A 14,929-nucleotide genomic window follows, 5' to 3' on the forward strand; every position below is an offset into this window, starting at 1 on the left:
CTTCTTCTTTCAGCTGCTCCCATTAGGAGGCGCCACTGCAGATCAGTCGTTTCTTCTATATCTTTCTTTGTCTCACCATTTGCACAGTTTACAGCTGCAGATGAAGGCATTTTCTGTCTGGTCTCTTTGTTCTTTGGGACTTCTGCACTTTATACAGGGACCATTGTGCCTTAACCGGGGAGGGTGTCTGAGGCCCCTTTCACACCGGGGCTGCTCCCACTTGCTTCCTGTTGCGTCATGACAACGCAGGAATGTCTGCGTCAGGTGTGCGCAGCAGGGGGGCAGAGAGGAGGTGAGAACACAGTCTGCAGGTTCTCTGCACAGAGAAATCAGAGTGCACAGTTTGGCTGCAGACAGACTGTGCAATCTGATTTCTCTTCTAGTTTATATTTGTTCTTGTGTTGAGCTGCAGGTCTGTGCTCTGCGTTCTGTTATAGTTTATCGTTCCTCCTTTGACCGTGACATGCGCGCACGTGTGCGCGAATGAACTGTCCGTGAGCAAATGTGGAGATGCCCGATTTGCTTCGTCCTTTGCGCCCCTCGTGCGGTTGTGGCGCCGAGCTGCATCGTCTCGGCACTAGGTTGCTTCCATGTGGCGTCGTCATGACGACACACGATGCAACAGTGAGCAGCCCCGGTGTGAAAGGGGCTTGCGACAAGCTTTGTCCCCTGTTTACAATGGGGTACTCAGGTCAAAGCACTTTCAGTCTTTTGTTCATGGTAACGAGTCATTCACATAGTCAGGAGAGGCATCAGTCCCATCATTAGGAGGGACAGCTGTCCTGTCATTAGGAGGATGCTAACTAGAGTACAATAGATGCTATTTAGAGCAATTGTTAGTCACTGCCAATAGCAGTCTGCCTCTCAGTAGAAGGGGTCTTGATAGGTTTTTTGTTTACTGAAACTTTTCAGTAAAACTGGAGGAGAGGTTCTAATAAAACAGGACTGCATGTTAGCCTGCAGTTCTAGCGTCTATCCTGCTCAGTAAAACCATTTAACTCATCGAAGGTTAATTTCTTCAGCGGACTCACCGATAACATCCAGGTTGACGAAAGCTTCTCCTTCTCCGTGCTTGTTCTTAATGATCACCTTGTAGCGGCCCTGATCCCCCTTCGTGGGGCTCTTCAGACGGTACTCTGTCCTGTCCACAGAGGTGTCGATGTTTTGGACAGGCAGGCTGGTGCCTTCAAAAAACCACTCCACCTCAGCGCGAGGGTAGGCGTCGTACGGCACAGTCATGACAAAAGGTTTGCCAGCGTCTGTCACCAGGTTCTGGTCAGTGGTTTTAATCTTTGGAAGAGCTGGACAGAGATAAAAAAATAGCCATTAGGCTCATTCTCGACAAACAAGTGATATTTTCAAATGCTACGGACGTGACTCACCTGCCAGCTCCAGCTTGGCCCTGGCATCCTTGTCCTTGGCCACAATTCTGTACTCTCCCTGATCCCGAGGCCTGATCTCACAGACCTGAAGTCTGTGGACTTTTCCCTCACTGATCATCTGGTACTTGTCTCCCTGAACAATTATCATGTTGTTCCTCATCCACTGAACTTCCACTCTGTCCTTGTTGAGCTCAGCTTCAAAAACGATATCTGAGCCCGGAGGCTCAAACATGTCCACTGGTGGTCTGATGATCTCCACCGGGGTCTCTGGAGGACAAAACCACATCACATTTAAGGATTTCAAAGAGACATTCTTACCTCACAGATTTCTGCTGGACAATGAGGCTGCCAACACCTCTATGCAGACGACTCCCACGTTTATTTTGCCTTTAAATAATGTCAGTGCGTGTATAATATCCTGGAAAGTACTCTGGACCCCACAGAGGTGGTGGGTGAGAGGAGGATGTTAGCTAAGCTGACATTAATTACGGACAACTCCTGTCACCCTCTACATGAGGCTGTGGGAGCCTTAAGCAGCTCCTTCAGTAACAGACTGCTGCACCCTTGGTGCAAAACAGAGCGCCTCCACAGGTCATTTATCGCAACTGCAGTTAGACTGTATCATACATCAAAATGTTTTTAGCACTATAACCACCTGCTGATTTTTGTACTATAAACCACATCTACTGCCACCAGTGGCGGTTTTTGATATGGGACCATGCGGGCCAATGCCCTGGGTGGCATTTATGGAGGGGTGTCACCATGGGGACAAACTCTTAAAAAAAAATAATAATAAAAAAAATCATGTCCACTGCAAAATCGTTTTCTTGTCACTGTGTGTAGAATTGGCAAATTGGCGCCCCCTGCAGGCAGCTGCAGGCGCGCCTGCTTGCTGAAGCAGATGCTGAAAGAAAGAGGAGGGGCGCCGTGCACGGAGGACAGTTCACCTCTGGGAGGGAAAAGTGGTGGGTTCATGGGCTAAAGTCAGTTCCACCTCGACTTTCTTCCAAATAACACACATCTCATTCATCACATTATAAATACAGCCTTATAATTCCACCATGTTTTTCTGAATTGTGTGACATGCCCTGCCGCACACGAAGAGGATTCAGCTTTATCCCGAGCTGGACGCAGCCAAATTCTCTCTGTGTGCGGCAGGAAACCGGGGACAGGTGCTCTCCTCCCGTCTGCTCCGCTTTGGCTCCGTCCACTTAGGACGCAGCACAGAACCAGAACTCTGAGTCACATTTCTCTGTGGATCACGCAGCAAACGAGGCAGGCAGACAGGGTGTAAGAATGGGTTTGAATCTGCCCACTTGTGGAAAAAAGTTTGCAAAAAGGACAGTCTGCCTATTTGTAAAGACGGCTTAGAACTGATGCTGTGTTCACATTACTAGCTGAAGTGACTGAATCTGACCCTTTTTTTGTGCCTGCAAGAGTGTGTGTTTTCACAATAATTTTCCAGCAGCTGGCAACTTTTTTTGTTGTCATGTTCACTGACAAAACAATAATAATAACAATGATAATGAAATTTAAAAATGGGATTATCATCATAATTAACTGGATTATTTGAGGGAGAAAAAGAATCACATTTGATTTCAGTGGCATGGGAACACTAGAAACATTTCAGTTTAGATTTTTGCTTGATCCCTAGATGATCAAAAATTGAGAGAAAAAAAAGGCAAAACACTACATGATCAAATTTCTGTCAAACCTAAAACTTGATCAGACTATTACTTAATGCTAAGTATTTACACATTTAGCCTAATATGTACAAACATCATGATAAATATTTAGTTAAATGCTGAGACAAATATGCACCTTAATAAAAGAGCTAACTGTTCCTCCTTGAAAGACAGATTAATAAAGTGTCTAATGTAAGACGTGTTTATTCAAACTTACAATTCATGGATGTTTTGTTTTGGCGTAATATTGTAGCCTGCAGACTTTTGATGTCAATTTCAATTGCAATTTCAGGGGCACTTCTAAAATATCAATAATATAATAATAAAAAATGGCTGTTTGTTCAAAATTTTGTCTGTTTTTTTTTTTTGTTTTTTTTAGGTGGGGGGCTGTTGTGTGTGGGCCGCCAGAAGAGGAGGTACTGCTGGCCCACCACCAGTGGGCACCCTGCCTGAAGTGCGGACTTCAGGCACGAGAGGGCGCTGCCGCCACGGACACAGCCGGGGGTGACAGCTGTCACCCATCTACTCAACATCATCTCACTCCATAAAGACCAGACGTCATCTCCACCTCGTTGCCGAGATATCGTACTTCATTGGAGGTAATATCCTCAGCCATTTGTGTTACTTATAAGCTGTATATTGTGAGTGTTTGCAGGAGTACCGGTCCCTCTTCCTGTGGAGGCTGAGTGAGTGCAGGACGGCACTCTTTTCCTCTGAGGGATCACTGTCAATTCATCAGCGTATTGAGTGAGAGGTGGAGGTGGCATTCCCACCGTTATTGTTACTGGGTGTACACACACCTACACTTGACTGTCTTTGTTCTCGCCAGCAGTACCAGATCCGACAGTCGGGGACGGTGATCACCTGGGAATTCGGGACTTGGCGGCTCCAGTATTCACCAGGTTCGGTGGCGGCGGAAATCGTGTGGTTCCGGCTCTTCTCAGGACAGACGTCTTCTATCCTCGAGCCTGCCCACACGTCACCTTTGTGATTTGACTGTAATTATATTCTGAGATTGTCTGTATTTCGTTGTGCACATTTCACAACATTAAATTGTTACTTTTTGGCTCATCTATTGACCGTTCATTTGCGCCCCCTGTTGTGGGTCCGTGTCACTACACTTTCACAACAGGATATCTCGGCCAGTGTCATGGACTCCGAGGGGCGTCACCCGGCTGTTGAACGACCAATGGGAGAGCAGGGAGCGCAGGCGTCTGCAGGAGGCGTGATTGGTGAGTTGCAGCACATTCTCACCGCCTTTACGGCTCGGTTGGATCAAATGACCGAGCAAAACATCCTCCTGAACCGCAGGGTGGAGGCTCTCTCCGCGCAGATGGCGGCGAGCGCTCAGGGCGCTGCTGCAGCTCCTCCTCCTGCCGACCCTCTGCAGGATATGAACGTTCCAGTGTTGGTTCAACAACCCCTCTCACCATCCCCTGAAGCATACATAAGCCCTCCTGAGCCGTACGGAGGTTGTGTGGAGACGTGCGCGGACTTTCTCATGCAGTGTTCGCTCGTCTTCGCACAACGTCCCGTCATGTACGCGTCAGATGCTAGTAAAATAGCTTATGTGATTGCTCTGCTTCGGGGTAAGGCACGCGCCTGGGCTACGGCGCTCTGGGAACAGAACTCACAGTTGTTATCAGCATACACTGGGTTTGTGGGGGAGTTCAGAACAGTGTTTGATCACCCTAACAGAGGAGAGACCGCTTCAACAATGCTGCTGTCAATGCGACAGGGGCGCCGGTGTGCAGCCGAATATGCAGTCGACTTCCGCATTGCGGCTGCGAGGTCCGGCTGGAATAACGTTGCGCTCCGCGCCACCTTCATAAACGGACTGTCGTTTGTCCTGAAGGAGCATCTGGTAGCTAAGGAGGAACCGCGGGATTTAGATGGGCTTATCGATCTCGTTATACGATTAGACAATCGGTTGGAGGAACGCCGTCGGGAGCGAGGCGAAGGACGTGGCCGGATACGCGCCGTCCCTCTCCCTTCCGGGTTCGAAAAGGGGCCGCCCTCCCCACGCTCCACAGCCGCAGCGCTCTGTGGGGCAACAGCTCCCCCTGCTGACGTTGTTAGGGAAACGCACAGGGCCAAAAGGAGGAGGCTGATCCGCGGGGAGTGTTTTCTCTGCAGCTCAAAGGAGCACACACAGAAAAACTGCCCCAAACGGCCACAACAACAACCGCCCTCAGAGACTGGGCTAAGGGGGGGTCAAAACATTCACGTGAGACACACACAGATTGCCACACGACTCCCAGTTACAATCCTGAGCGGGGATTTAACCCTTCAAGCCCCAGCGCTGGTGGACACGGGGTCAGAAGGGAATTTGCTAGACAGCAGATGGGCAAGGGAGGTAGGGCTTCCTCTGGTGGCGCTTCCTTCGCCATTGCAGGTGCGGGCACTAGATGGCACCCTCCTCCCTTTAATCACACACAAGACACAACCAGTAACTCTGGTGGTGTCTGGAAACCATCGGGAGGAGATTGAGTTTTTTGTAACTCCTTCTACCTCCCGCGTGATTTTGGGCTTCCCATGGATGTTGAAGCACAATCCCCGGATTGATTGGCTGTCTGGGGTGGTGGTTCAGTGGAGCGAAACCTGCCATCGGGTGTGTTTAGGATCCTCGGTTCCTCCCGGTTTACAGGCTAAGGAGGAGGTCAATGTCCCTCCCAATCTGACGGCAGTGCCGGTTGAGTACCACGATCTTGCTGACGTCTTCAGCAAGGATCTGGCACTCACCCTTCCCCCGCACCGTCCGTACGATTGTGCCATTGATTTGGTTCCAGGCGCTGAGTTCCCGTCCAGCAGGCTGTACAACCTCTCACGACCTGAGCGCGAATCAATGGAGACCTACATCCGGGACTCATTAGCTGCCGGGCTGATCCGGAACTCCACCTCCCCGATGGGGGCAGGTTTCTTTTTTGTGGGCAAGAAAGATGGCGGACTCCGTCCATGCATTGATTACAGGGGGCTGAATGAGATTACGGTTCGCAACCGATACCCATTGCCATTGTTGGATTCCGTGTTCACCCCCCTGCATGGAGCCAAAATCTTTACTAAGCTGGATCTTAGAAATGCGTATCACCTGGTTCGGATCCGGAAGGGAGACGAATGGAAGACGGCATTTAACACCCCGTTAGGTCACTTTGAGTACCTGGTCATGCCGTTCGGCCTCACCAACGCCCCCGCGACGTTCCAAGCCTTGGTTAACGACGTCTTGCGGGACTTCCTGCACTGATTCGTCTTCGTATATCTGGACGATATTCTCATCTTTTCTCCGGATCCTGAGACCCATGTCCAGCATGTACGTCAGGTCCTGCAGTGGTTATTAGAGAACCGACTGTTTGTGAAGGGCGAGAAGTGCAAGTTTCACCGCACGTCTTTGTCCTTCCTGGGGTTTATCATCTCCTCTAACTCCGTCGCCCCTGATCCAGCCAAGGTTGCGGCGGTGAGAGATTGGCCCCAACCAACAAGCCATAGGAAGCTGCAACAGTTCCTCGGCTTCGCTAATTTCTATAGGAGGTTCATTAAGGGCTACAGTCAGGTAGTTAGCCCCCTGACAGCCCTGACCTCTCCAAAAGTCCCCTTCACCTGGTCGGATCGGTGCGAAGCCGCGTTCAAGGAGTTGAAACGACGGTTCTCTACTGCGCCAGTTTTGGTGCAGCCCGACCCTAGCCGCCAGTTCGTGGTTGAAGTGGGCGCCTCTGACTCAGGGATAGGAGCCGTGCTATCCCAGAGCGGAGAGACCAATAAGGTTCTTCACCCGTGTGCCTACTTTTCACGCAGGTTGACCCCGGCTGAACGGAACTATGACGTCGGCAATCGAGAACTCCTTGCGGTGAAAGAGGCTCTTGAGGAGTGGAGACACCTGTTGGAGGGAGCGTCTGTGCCATTCACGGTTTTCACTGACCATCGGAACCTGGAGTATATCAGGACCGCCAAGCGGCTGAACCCCAGGCAAGCCCGCTGGTCACTGTTCTTCGGGCGTTTTGACTTCCGGATCTATCGCCCCGGGACCAAGAACCAGAGGTCGGATGCCTTGTCCCGGGTACACGAAGAGGAGGTCAAGACTGCACTGTCGGATCCACCGGAGCCCATCCTGCCTGAGTCCACTATCGTGGCCACCCTCACCTGGGACATGGAGAAGATCGTCCAGGAGGCCCTGGCATGGAGCCCGGACCCAGGAACAGGTCCGAAGAACCGGTTGTACGTCCCACCAGAGGCCAGAGCTGCAGTCTTAGACTTCTGTCACGGTTCCAAGCTCTCCTGTCATCCAGGAGTGTGAAGGACCGTGGCAGTTGTCCAGCAGCGCTTCTGGTGGGCGTCTATGGAGGCCGACGTCCGGGAGTACATCCAGGCCTGCACCACCTGAGCCAGGGGCAAGTCAGACCATAAAAGGTCCCAAGGACTTCTCCAGCCATTACCTGTGCCTCATTGCCCCTGGTCCCACATCGGCCTGGATTTCGTCACGGGCCTCCCGCCGTCCCAGGGCAACACCACCATCTTCACGATAGTGGACCAATTCTCCAAGGCGGCCCACTTCGTGGCCCTCCCGAAGCTTCCAACAGCCCAGGAGACAGCAGACCTCCTGGTCCACCACGTCGTCCGTCTGCATGGGATACCCACCGACATCGTCTCAGATCGTGGTCCCCAGTTCTCCTCACACGTCTGGAGGAGCTTCTGCCGGGAACTGCGGGCTACTGTGAGCCTCTCGTCCGGGTATCATCCGCAGACCAATGGACAGGCAGAATGGGTCAATCAGGAATTGGAGCAAGCTCTACGCTGTGTGACGTCCGCACACCCGACGGCCTGGAGTAAACATCTGGCCTGGATCGAGTATGTGCATAACAGCCAGGTGTCCTCTGCCACCGGCCTCTCCCCATTTGAGGTGTGTTTGGGGTATCAGCCCCCATTGTTTCCCGTGGTGGAGGGAGAGGTCGGTGTGCCCTCGGTCCAGTCCCACCTGCGGAAGTGCCGTCGGGTGTGGCGCTCCGCCCGTTCTGCCTTGTTGAAGGCCCGGACGAGGGCGAAGACCCATGCAGACCGCCGGCGATCCCCGGCCCCTGCTTACCAGCCCGGGCAGGAGGTGTGGCTTTCCACAAAGGACATCCCCCTCCAGGTGGACTCCCCGAAACTTCAGGACAGATATATCGGACCATTCAAGATCCTCAAAGTCCTCAGTCCTGCCGCAGTGAAGCTCCAACTCCCGGCTTCACTGCGGATCCATCCGGTTTTTCACGTGTCACGAATCAAGCCTCACCACACCTCACCCCTCTGTGGTCCCGGACCGGCGCCGCCTCCTGCTCGGATCATTGACGGGGAGCCGGCTTGGACGGTGCGCTGGCTCCTGGACGTCCGTCGGATGGGCCGGGGGTTCCAGTACTTGGTGGACTTGGAGGGGTATGGACCCGAAGAACGCTCCTGGGTGAAGAGGAGCTTCATCCTGGATCCGGCCCTCCTGGCCGACTTCTACCACCGTCACCCGAACAAGCCTGGTCGGGCGCCAGGAGGTGCCCGTTGAGGGGGGGGTCCTGTTGTGTGTGGGCCGCCAGAAGAGGTACTGCTGGCCCACCACCAGTGGGCGCCCTGCCTGAAGTGCGGGCTTCAGGCACGAGAGGGCGCTGCCGCCACGGACACAGCCGGGGGTGACAGCTGTCACTCATTATCTCTTGACAGCTGTCACCCATCTACTCAACATCATCTCACTCCATAAAGACCAGACGTCATCTCCACCTTGTTGCCGAGATATCGTACTTCATTGGAGGTAATATCCTCAGCCATTTGTGTTACTTATAAGCTGTATATTGTGAGTGTTTGCAGGAGTACCGGTCCCTCTTCCTGTGGAGGTTGAGTGAGTGCAGGACGGCACTCTTTTCCTCTGAGGGATCACTGTCAATTCATCAGCGTATTGAGTGAGAGGTGGAGGTGGCATTCCCACCGTTATTGTTACTGGGTGTGCACACACGTACACTTGACTGTCTTTGTTCTCGCCAGCAGTACCAGATCCGACAGTCGGGGACGGTGATCACCTGGGAATTCGGGACTTGGCGGCTCCAGTATTCACCAGGTTCGGTGGCGGCGGAAATCGTGTGGTTCCGGCTCTTCTCAGGACAGACGTCTTCTATCCTCGAGCCTGCCCACACGTCACCTTTGTGATTTGACTGTAATTATATTCTGAGATTGTCTGTATTTCGTTGTGCACATTTCACAACATTAAATTGTTACTTTTTGGCTCATCTATTGACCGTTCATTTGCGGCCCCTGTTGTGGGTCCGTGTCACTACACTTTCACAACAGGGGCGCTCGGACGTTGTGTTGCCCGGGGAGTAATTCAGTGTAGAACTGCCACTGACTGCCACTCTTTTTTGTGCTTTATCACATGCACATCTGTGCACCTTATCTGTGCAATAATTTGACTGTATCTATACATATTTATACTCACTTATACTCTATTTTTACTAAATCTGTTTCACACCAGCATGTTTGCATTTACCAGCAAACATGGTGTTATAGTTTGTACACTTTATATACTTTACTCACCTTTCTTTAATGTAATTTTTTTCTTTACTAATGTAAGACTTTGTGCTGCTGCAATCAATAAAGTTTATCTTATCTTAAATGCCTCCAATTAGTTGACTGCAACCAATGTTTTATTAAGAAGAAGAACCCATTAATATTGATATTTGCTGATGTGGATCAAATGTGGAACTAAGAGTTCATTTTCAGTTTTCTTGAACATTTTTGTAACTAATTAACAAACTAACTTGCATATTTTAAGAAATACTGAAAGCCACAACTGACCCATGACTGGCTGCCCAAAAATAATTAGATTTAACTTTGGACAAATATTAAGATCACTAATTAATAATAATAATAATACTTTTTTAAGTAAAAAAAACAAAAACCTGCTGGAACTTCAGATATCTGATTTTCTGAAGAACCTACCCTCAACAAATAATCTGGCTCTGGTCCTCCTTTCTTCCAAGCCACATGCGTATTCACATTCATCATCAGGTCTGCAGACCTTGATGATCAGCGTGCATGTCTTTCCTTCTTTCTCCATGTGATATCTAAGAGAAATTAAACATTTTTAAAGTAGATATATTAGAGCTTTTTATAAAAACGCTCAGAGATGTCAAACTAGAGTGAGCAGCATCAGACACGGTGAGATAGGGGAGATTCATGTCGTTACCTGTGTCCTTCTCTGATCTCACGTCCTTCTCTGTACCACTTAACAGCAGCTTTCTCTTTGGACAACTTGCAGGTGAACTCGGCGTCCTCAAACTCGGTGATGGTCTGGTCTTTGAGCTGCGCCGTGAAGTCTGTCGGTGCTTCGCTAATGATCAGCTCAGCTGTGCACTTGTCGTCCCCGACCATGGCGGTGTACTCGCCCTCATCGTCCATGACACACTCTTTAATGGTCAGGGTGTGTTTAAGTCCCTCAGGCCTGTAGATGATACGTTTGCTGAGCGGCACCTCCTGGCCGCCCTTCATCCACCGGACTGTGGCCTTAGGCCGGTTGACTTTGCACACAAAGCTGATGGTCTTCTTCTCCTGTGTCTCAATGTCCTCGATAGGGTCCAGGAACTTAAGTTTCTCCTCTGTAGGAGCACATGTGAGAAGCACTTTTTGGTACAGTTTTGAATTTTATCTTGCCATATGTGACTATTTGTTCTCAATTTTAAAAAAAATGTTGTGACTTTATTCTCAGACTAAAAAAAGTTTTGAGTTTAAAACCAACTTTTAAAAACGTCTTAAAATGTATTCAAACAGACACGACACTGAATCAGCTGAACCATATTAAATATAGAGACTTGACCTGTGACTCTGGCGCTGGCAGTGCACTTGGCATGTTCTCCTCTGTGATTGGTCAGACTGATGGTGTAGTCGTCTTTGTCTGACTTTTGGGCGTCTCTGACCCTCAGGGAGAACAGGTTATCTCTCTGCGTCATCATGTACTTGCTGCTCTCGAAGATGGTTTCCTCATTTTTCAGCCACTTGGCCTTTGCTCCTTCAGAGTTTGTTTCACAGTTGAAGACAATCTCACTTCCTTCCTTCACTTCTGTGTCTTTAATTGGAGTGATAATCCTCAGTTTTTCTGGAACAAAGAAACCAGAGCTTAAGATCAGTTTACACATCAGAGGTCAGAAAAGAGGTCAGTGTTTTCCAGACAACAGCAATTTTCCAGTCCTTAGTGCTGTCAGTGCTACAACACATACATGATGCTGCATGAGACCACCACAGGTGAGGAGCTAAAAGAGAAGACCACCACAGGTGAGGAGCTAAGAGAGGAGACCACCACAGGTGAGGAGCTAAAAGAGAAGACCACCACAGGTGAGGAGCTAAGAGAGGAGACCACCACAGGTGAGGAGCTAAGGAAGGAGACCACCACAGGTGAGGAGCTAAGAGAGGAGACCATCACAGGTGAGGAGCTACGAGAGGAGACCACCACAGGTGAGGAGCTAAGAGAGGAGACCACCACAGGTGAGGAGCTAAAAGAGAAGACCACCACAGGTGAGGAGCTAAGAGAGGAGACCACCACAGGTGAGGAGCTAAGGAAGGAGACCACCACAGGTGAGGAGCTAAGAGAGGAGACCATCACAGGTGAGGAGCTAAGAGAGGAGACCACCACAGGTGAGGGGCTAAGGAGGGAGACCACCACAGGTGAGGAGGTAAAGAAGGAGACCACCACAAGTGAGGAGCTAAGGAAGGAGACCACCACAGGTGAGGAGTTAAAAGAGGAGACCACCACAGGTGAGGCGCTAACAGAGGAGACCACTACAGGTGAGGAGCTAAGAGAGGAGACCACCACAGGTGAGGAGCTAAGAGAGGAGACCACCACAGGTGAGGAGCTAAAAGAGGAGACCACCACAGGTGAGGAGCTAAGAGAGGAGACCACCACAGGTGAGGAGCTAAGGAAGGAGACCACCACAGGTGAGGAGCTAAGAGAGGAGACCATCACAGGTGAGGAGCTAAGAGAGGAGACCACCACAGGTGAGGGGCTAAGGAAGGAGACCACCACAGGTGAGGAGCTAAAAGAGGAGACCACCACAGGTGACGAGGTAAAGAAGGAGACCACCACAGGTGAGGAGGTAAAGGAGACCACCACAGGTGAGGAGGTAAAGAAGGAGACCACCACAGGTGAGGAGTTAAGAGGAGACCACCACAGGTGAGGCGCTAACAGAGGAGACCACCACAGGTGAGGAGCTAAGAGAGGAGACCACCACAGGTGAGGAGTTAAAAGAGGAGACCACCACAGGTGAGGAGCTAAGGAAGGAGACCACCACAGGTGAGGAGCTAAGAGAGGAGACCACCACAGGTGAGGAGCTAGGGAAGGAGACCACCACAGGTGAGGAGCTAGGGAAGGAGACCACCACAGGTGAGGAGCTAGGGAAGGAGACCACCACAGGTGAGGAGCTAAAAGAGGAGACCACCACAGGTGAGGAGCTAAAAGAGGAGACCACCACAGGTGAGGAGCTAGGGAAGGAGACCACCACAGGTGAGGAGCTAAGGAAGGAGACCACCACAGGTGAGGAGCTAAAAGAGGAGACCACCACAAGTGAGGAGCTAAGGAAGGAGACCACCACAGGTGAGGAGCTAAAAGAGGAGACCACCACAGGTGAGGAGCTAAGAGAGGAGACCACCACAGGTGAGGAGCTAAGGAAGGAGACCACCACAGGTGAGGAGGTAAAGGAGACCACCACAAGTGAGGAGCTAAAAGAGGAGACCACCACAGGTGAGGAGCTAAGAGAGGAGACCACCACAGGTGAGGAGCTAAAAGAGAAGACCACCACAGGTGAGGAGCTAAGAGAGGAGATCACCACAGGTGAGGAGCTAAAAGAGGAGACCACCACAGGTGAGAAGCTAAGAGAGGAGACCACCACAGGTGAGGAGCTAAGATAGGAGACCACCACAGGTGAGGAGGTAAAGAAGGAGACCACCACAGGTGAGGAGTTAAAAGAGGAGACCACCACAGGTGAGGCGCTAACAGAGGAGACCACCACAGGTGAGGAGCTAAGACAGGAGACCACCACAGGTGAGGAGCTAAAAGAGGAGACCACCACAGGTGAGGAGCTAAGAGAGGAGACCACCACAGGTGAGGAGCTAAGGAAGGAGACCACCACAGGTGAGGAGCTAAGAGAGGAGACCATCACAGGTGAGGAGCTAAGAGAGGAGACCACCACAGGTGAGGGGCTAAGGAAGGAGACCACCACAGGTGAGGAGCTAAAAGAGGAGACCACCACAGGTGAGGAGCTAAGAGAGACCACCACAGGTGAGGAGCTAAGGAAGGAGACCACCACAGGTGAGGAGCTAAGAGAGGAGACCACCACAGGTGAGGAGCTAGGGAAGGAGACCACCACAGGTGAGGAGCTGAAAGAGGAGACCACCACAGGTGAGGAGCTAGGGAAGGAGACCACCACAGGTGAGGAGCTAAGGAAGGAGACCACCACAGGTGAGGAGCTAAAAGAGACCACCACAAGTGAGGAGCTAAGGAAGGAGACCACCACAGGTGAGGAGCTAAAAGAGGAGACCACCACAGGTGAGGAGCTAAAAGAGGAGACCACCACAGGTGAGGAGCTAAGAGAGGAGACCACCACAGGTGAGGAGCTAAGGAAGGAGACCACCACAGGTGAGGAGGTAAAGAAGGAGACCACCACAAGTGAGGAGCTAAGGAAGGAGACCACCACAGGTGAGGAGCTAAAAGAGGAGACCACCACAGGTGAGGAGCTAAGAGAGGAGACCACCACAGGTGAGGAGCTAAGGAAGGAGACCACCACAAGTGAGGAGCTAAGGAAGGAGACCACCACAGGTGAGGAGCTAAAAGAGGAGACCACCACAGGTGAGGAGCTAATGGTGCTAAAGGTGATGCAGGGTTAACATTGAGGCAATTTATGGAAAAGTCTTGAGAATAGAACAGAATATAATTTAGGGGCTTGTATCATTTTAAAGTTGCTGGCGTACGGATGACCAGGAAAGGCTTTTGTGTTTCTACTTGTGGCCCTAAAATATGGAATAATCTGGCGAAGGAACTCAAGCGATGTCCAAATGTCAGTCAGTTTAAACGCCAATATAAGGAACTGATGTTTTGTGAATATGTGAAAATTGTCTAAATTCTCTGAATTCTCTGAAAATTCAATTCATGTTTGAAGGACTATATAGCTGTTAGTTAAAGTATGGACAATTAAGTTACTGATTTTGTTGTTTTTTGTTTGTTTTTTTTTATTATGCGATGTGTGCTGTTATTGGTGTGGATATGATGAGGAATTTGAGTTTATTGATTATTTGCTCCACAGCCTGTCTAGTGGATTTTTATTTTATTTTAGCACTGTTGTCGTGCGTTGCCTGTGCTGCTCCACAGCCTGTCCAGTGGATTTTGATTTTGATTTTATTTTTTTTGGCACTGTTGTCGTGTGTTACCTGTGCTGCTCCACAGCCTGTCTAGTGGATTTTTATTTATTTTTTACCACTGTTGTCGTGTGTTACCTGTGCTGCTCCGCAGCCTGTCCAGTGGATTTTTATTTTATTATTTTATTTTATTTATTTATTTATTTTATTTATTTTTTTTTTAGCACTGTTGTTGTGCGTTACCTGTGCTGCTCCACAGCCTGTCTAGTGGATTTTTATTTTGTTTTAGCACTGTTGTCGTGCGTTGCCTGTGCTGCTCCGCAGCCTGTCCAGTGGATTTTTATTTTATTATTTTATTTTATTTATTTATTTATTTTATTTATTTTTTTTTTAGCACTGTTGTCGTGTGTTACCTGTGCTGCTCCACAGCCTGTCTAGTGGATTTTTATTTTGTTTTAGCACTGTTGTCGTGCGTTGCCTGTGCTGCTCCACAGCCTGTCCAGTGGATTTTGA

The 14,929-nt window shown here is 50.2% G+C and overlaps 1 protein-coding gene across 1 annotated transcript in view; it reads right to left on the minus strand.

Annotated features, from left to right (window-relative positions):
- LOC117525277 (titin-like) overlaps window positions 1-14,929 on the minus strand; it is a 363,294-nt gene that overhangs the window by 155,663 nt on the left and 192,702 nt on the right. Inside the window, 5 exon segments of the mRNA XM_034187118.1 lie at window positions 1,032-1,301; window positions 1,383-1,649; window positions 10,016-10,140; window positions 10,263-10,671; window positions 10,890-11,168. Of these exon segments, the coding sequence (XP_034043009.1) occupies window positions 1,032-1,301; window positions 1,383-1,649; window positions 10,016-10,140; window positions 10,263-10,671; window positions 10,890-11,168 (1,350 nt within the window).

This window comes from Thalassophryne amazonica, chromosome 14 (assembly GCF_902500255.1).
Source record: "Thalassophryne amazonica chromosome 14, fThaAma1.1, whole genome shotgun sequence".
In the NCBI taxonomy this organism is placed as follows: Eukaryota; Metazoa; Chordata; class Actinopteri; order Batrachoidiformes; family Batrachoididae; genus Thalassophryne; species Thalassophryne amazonica.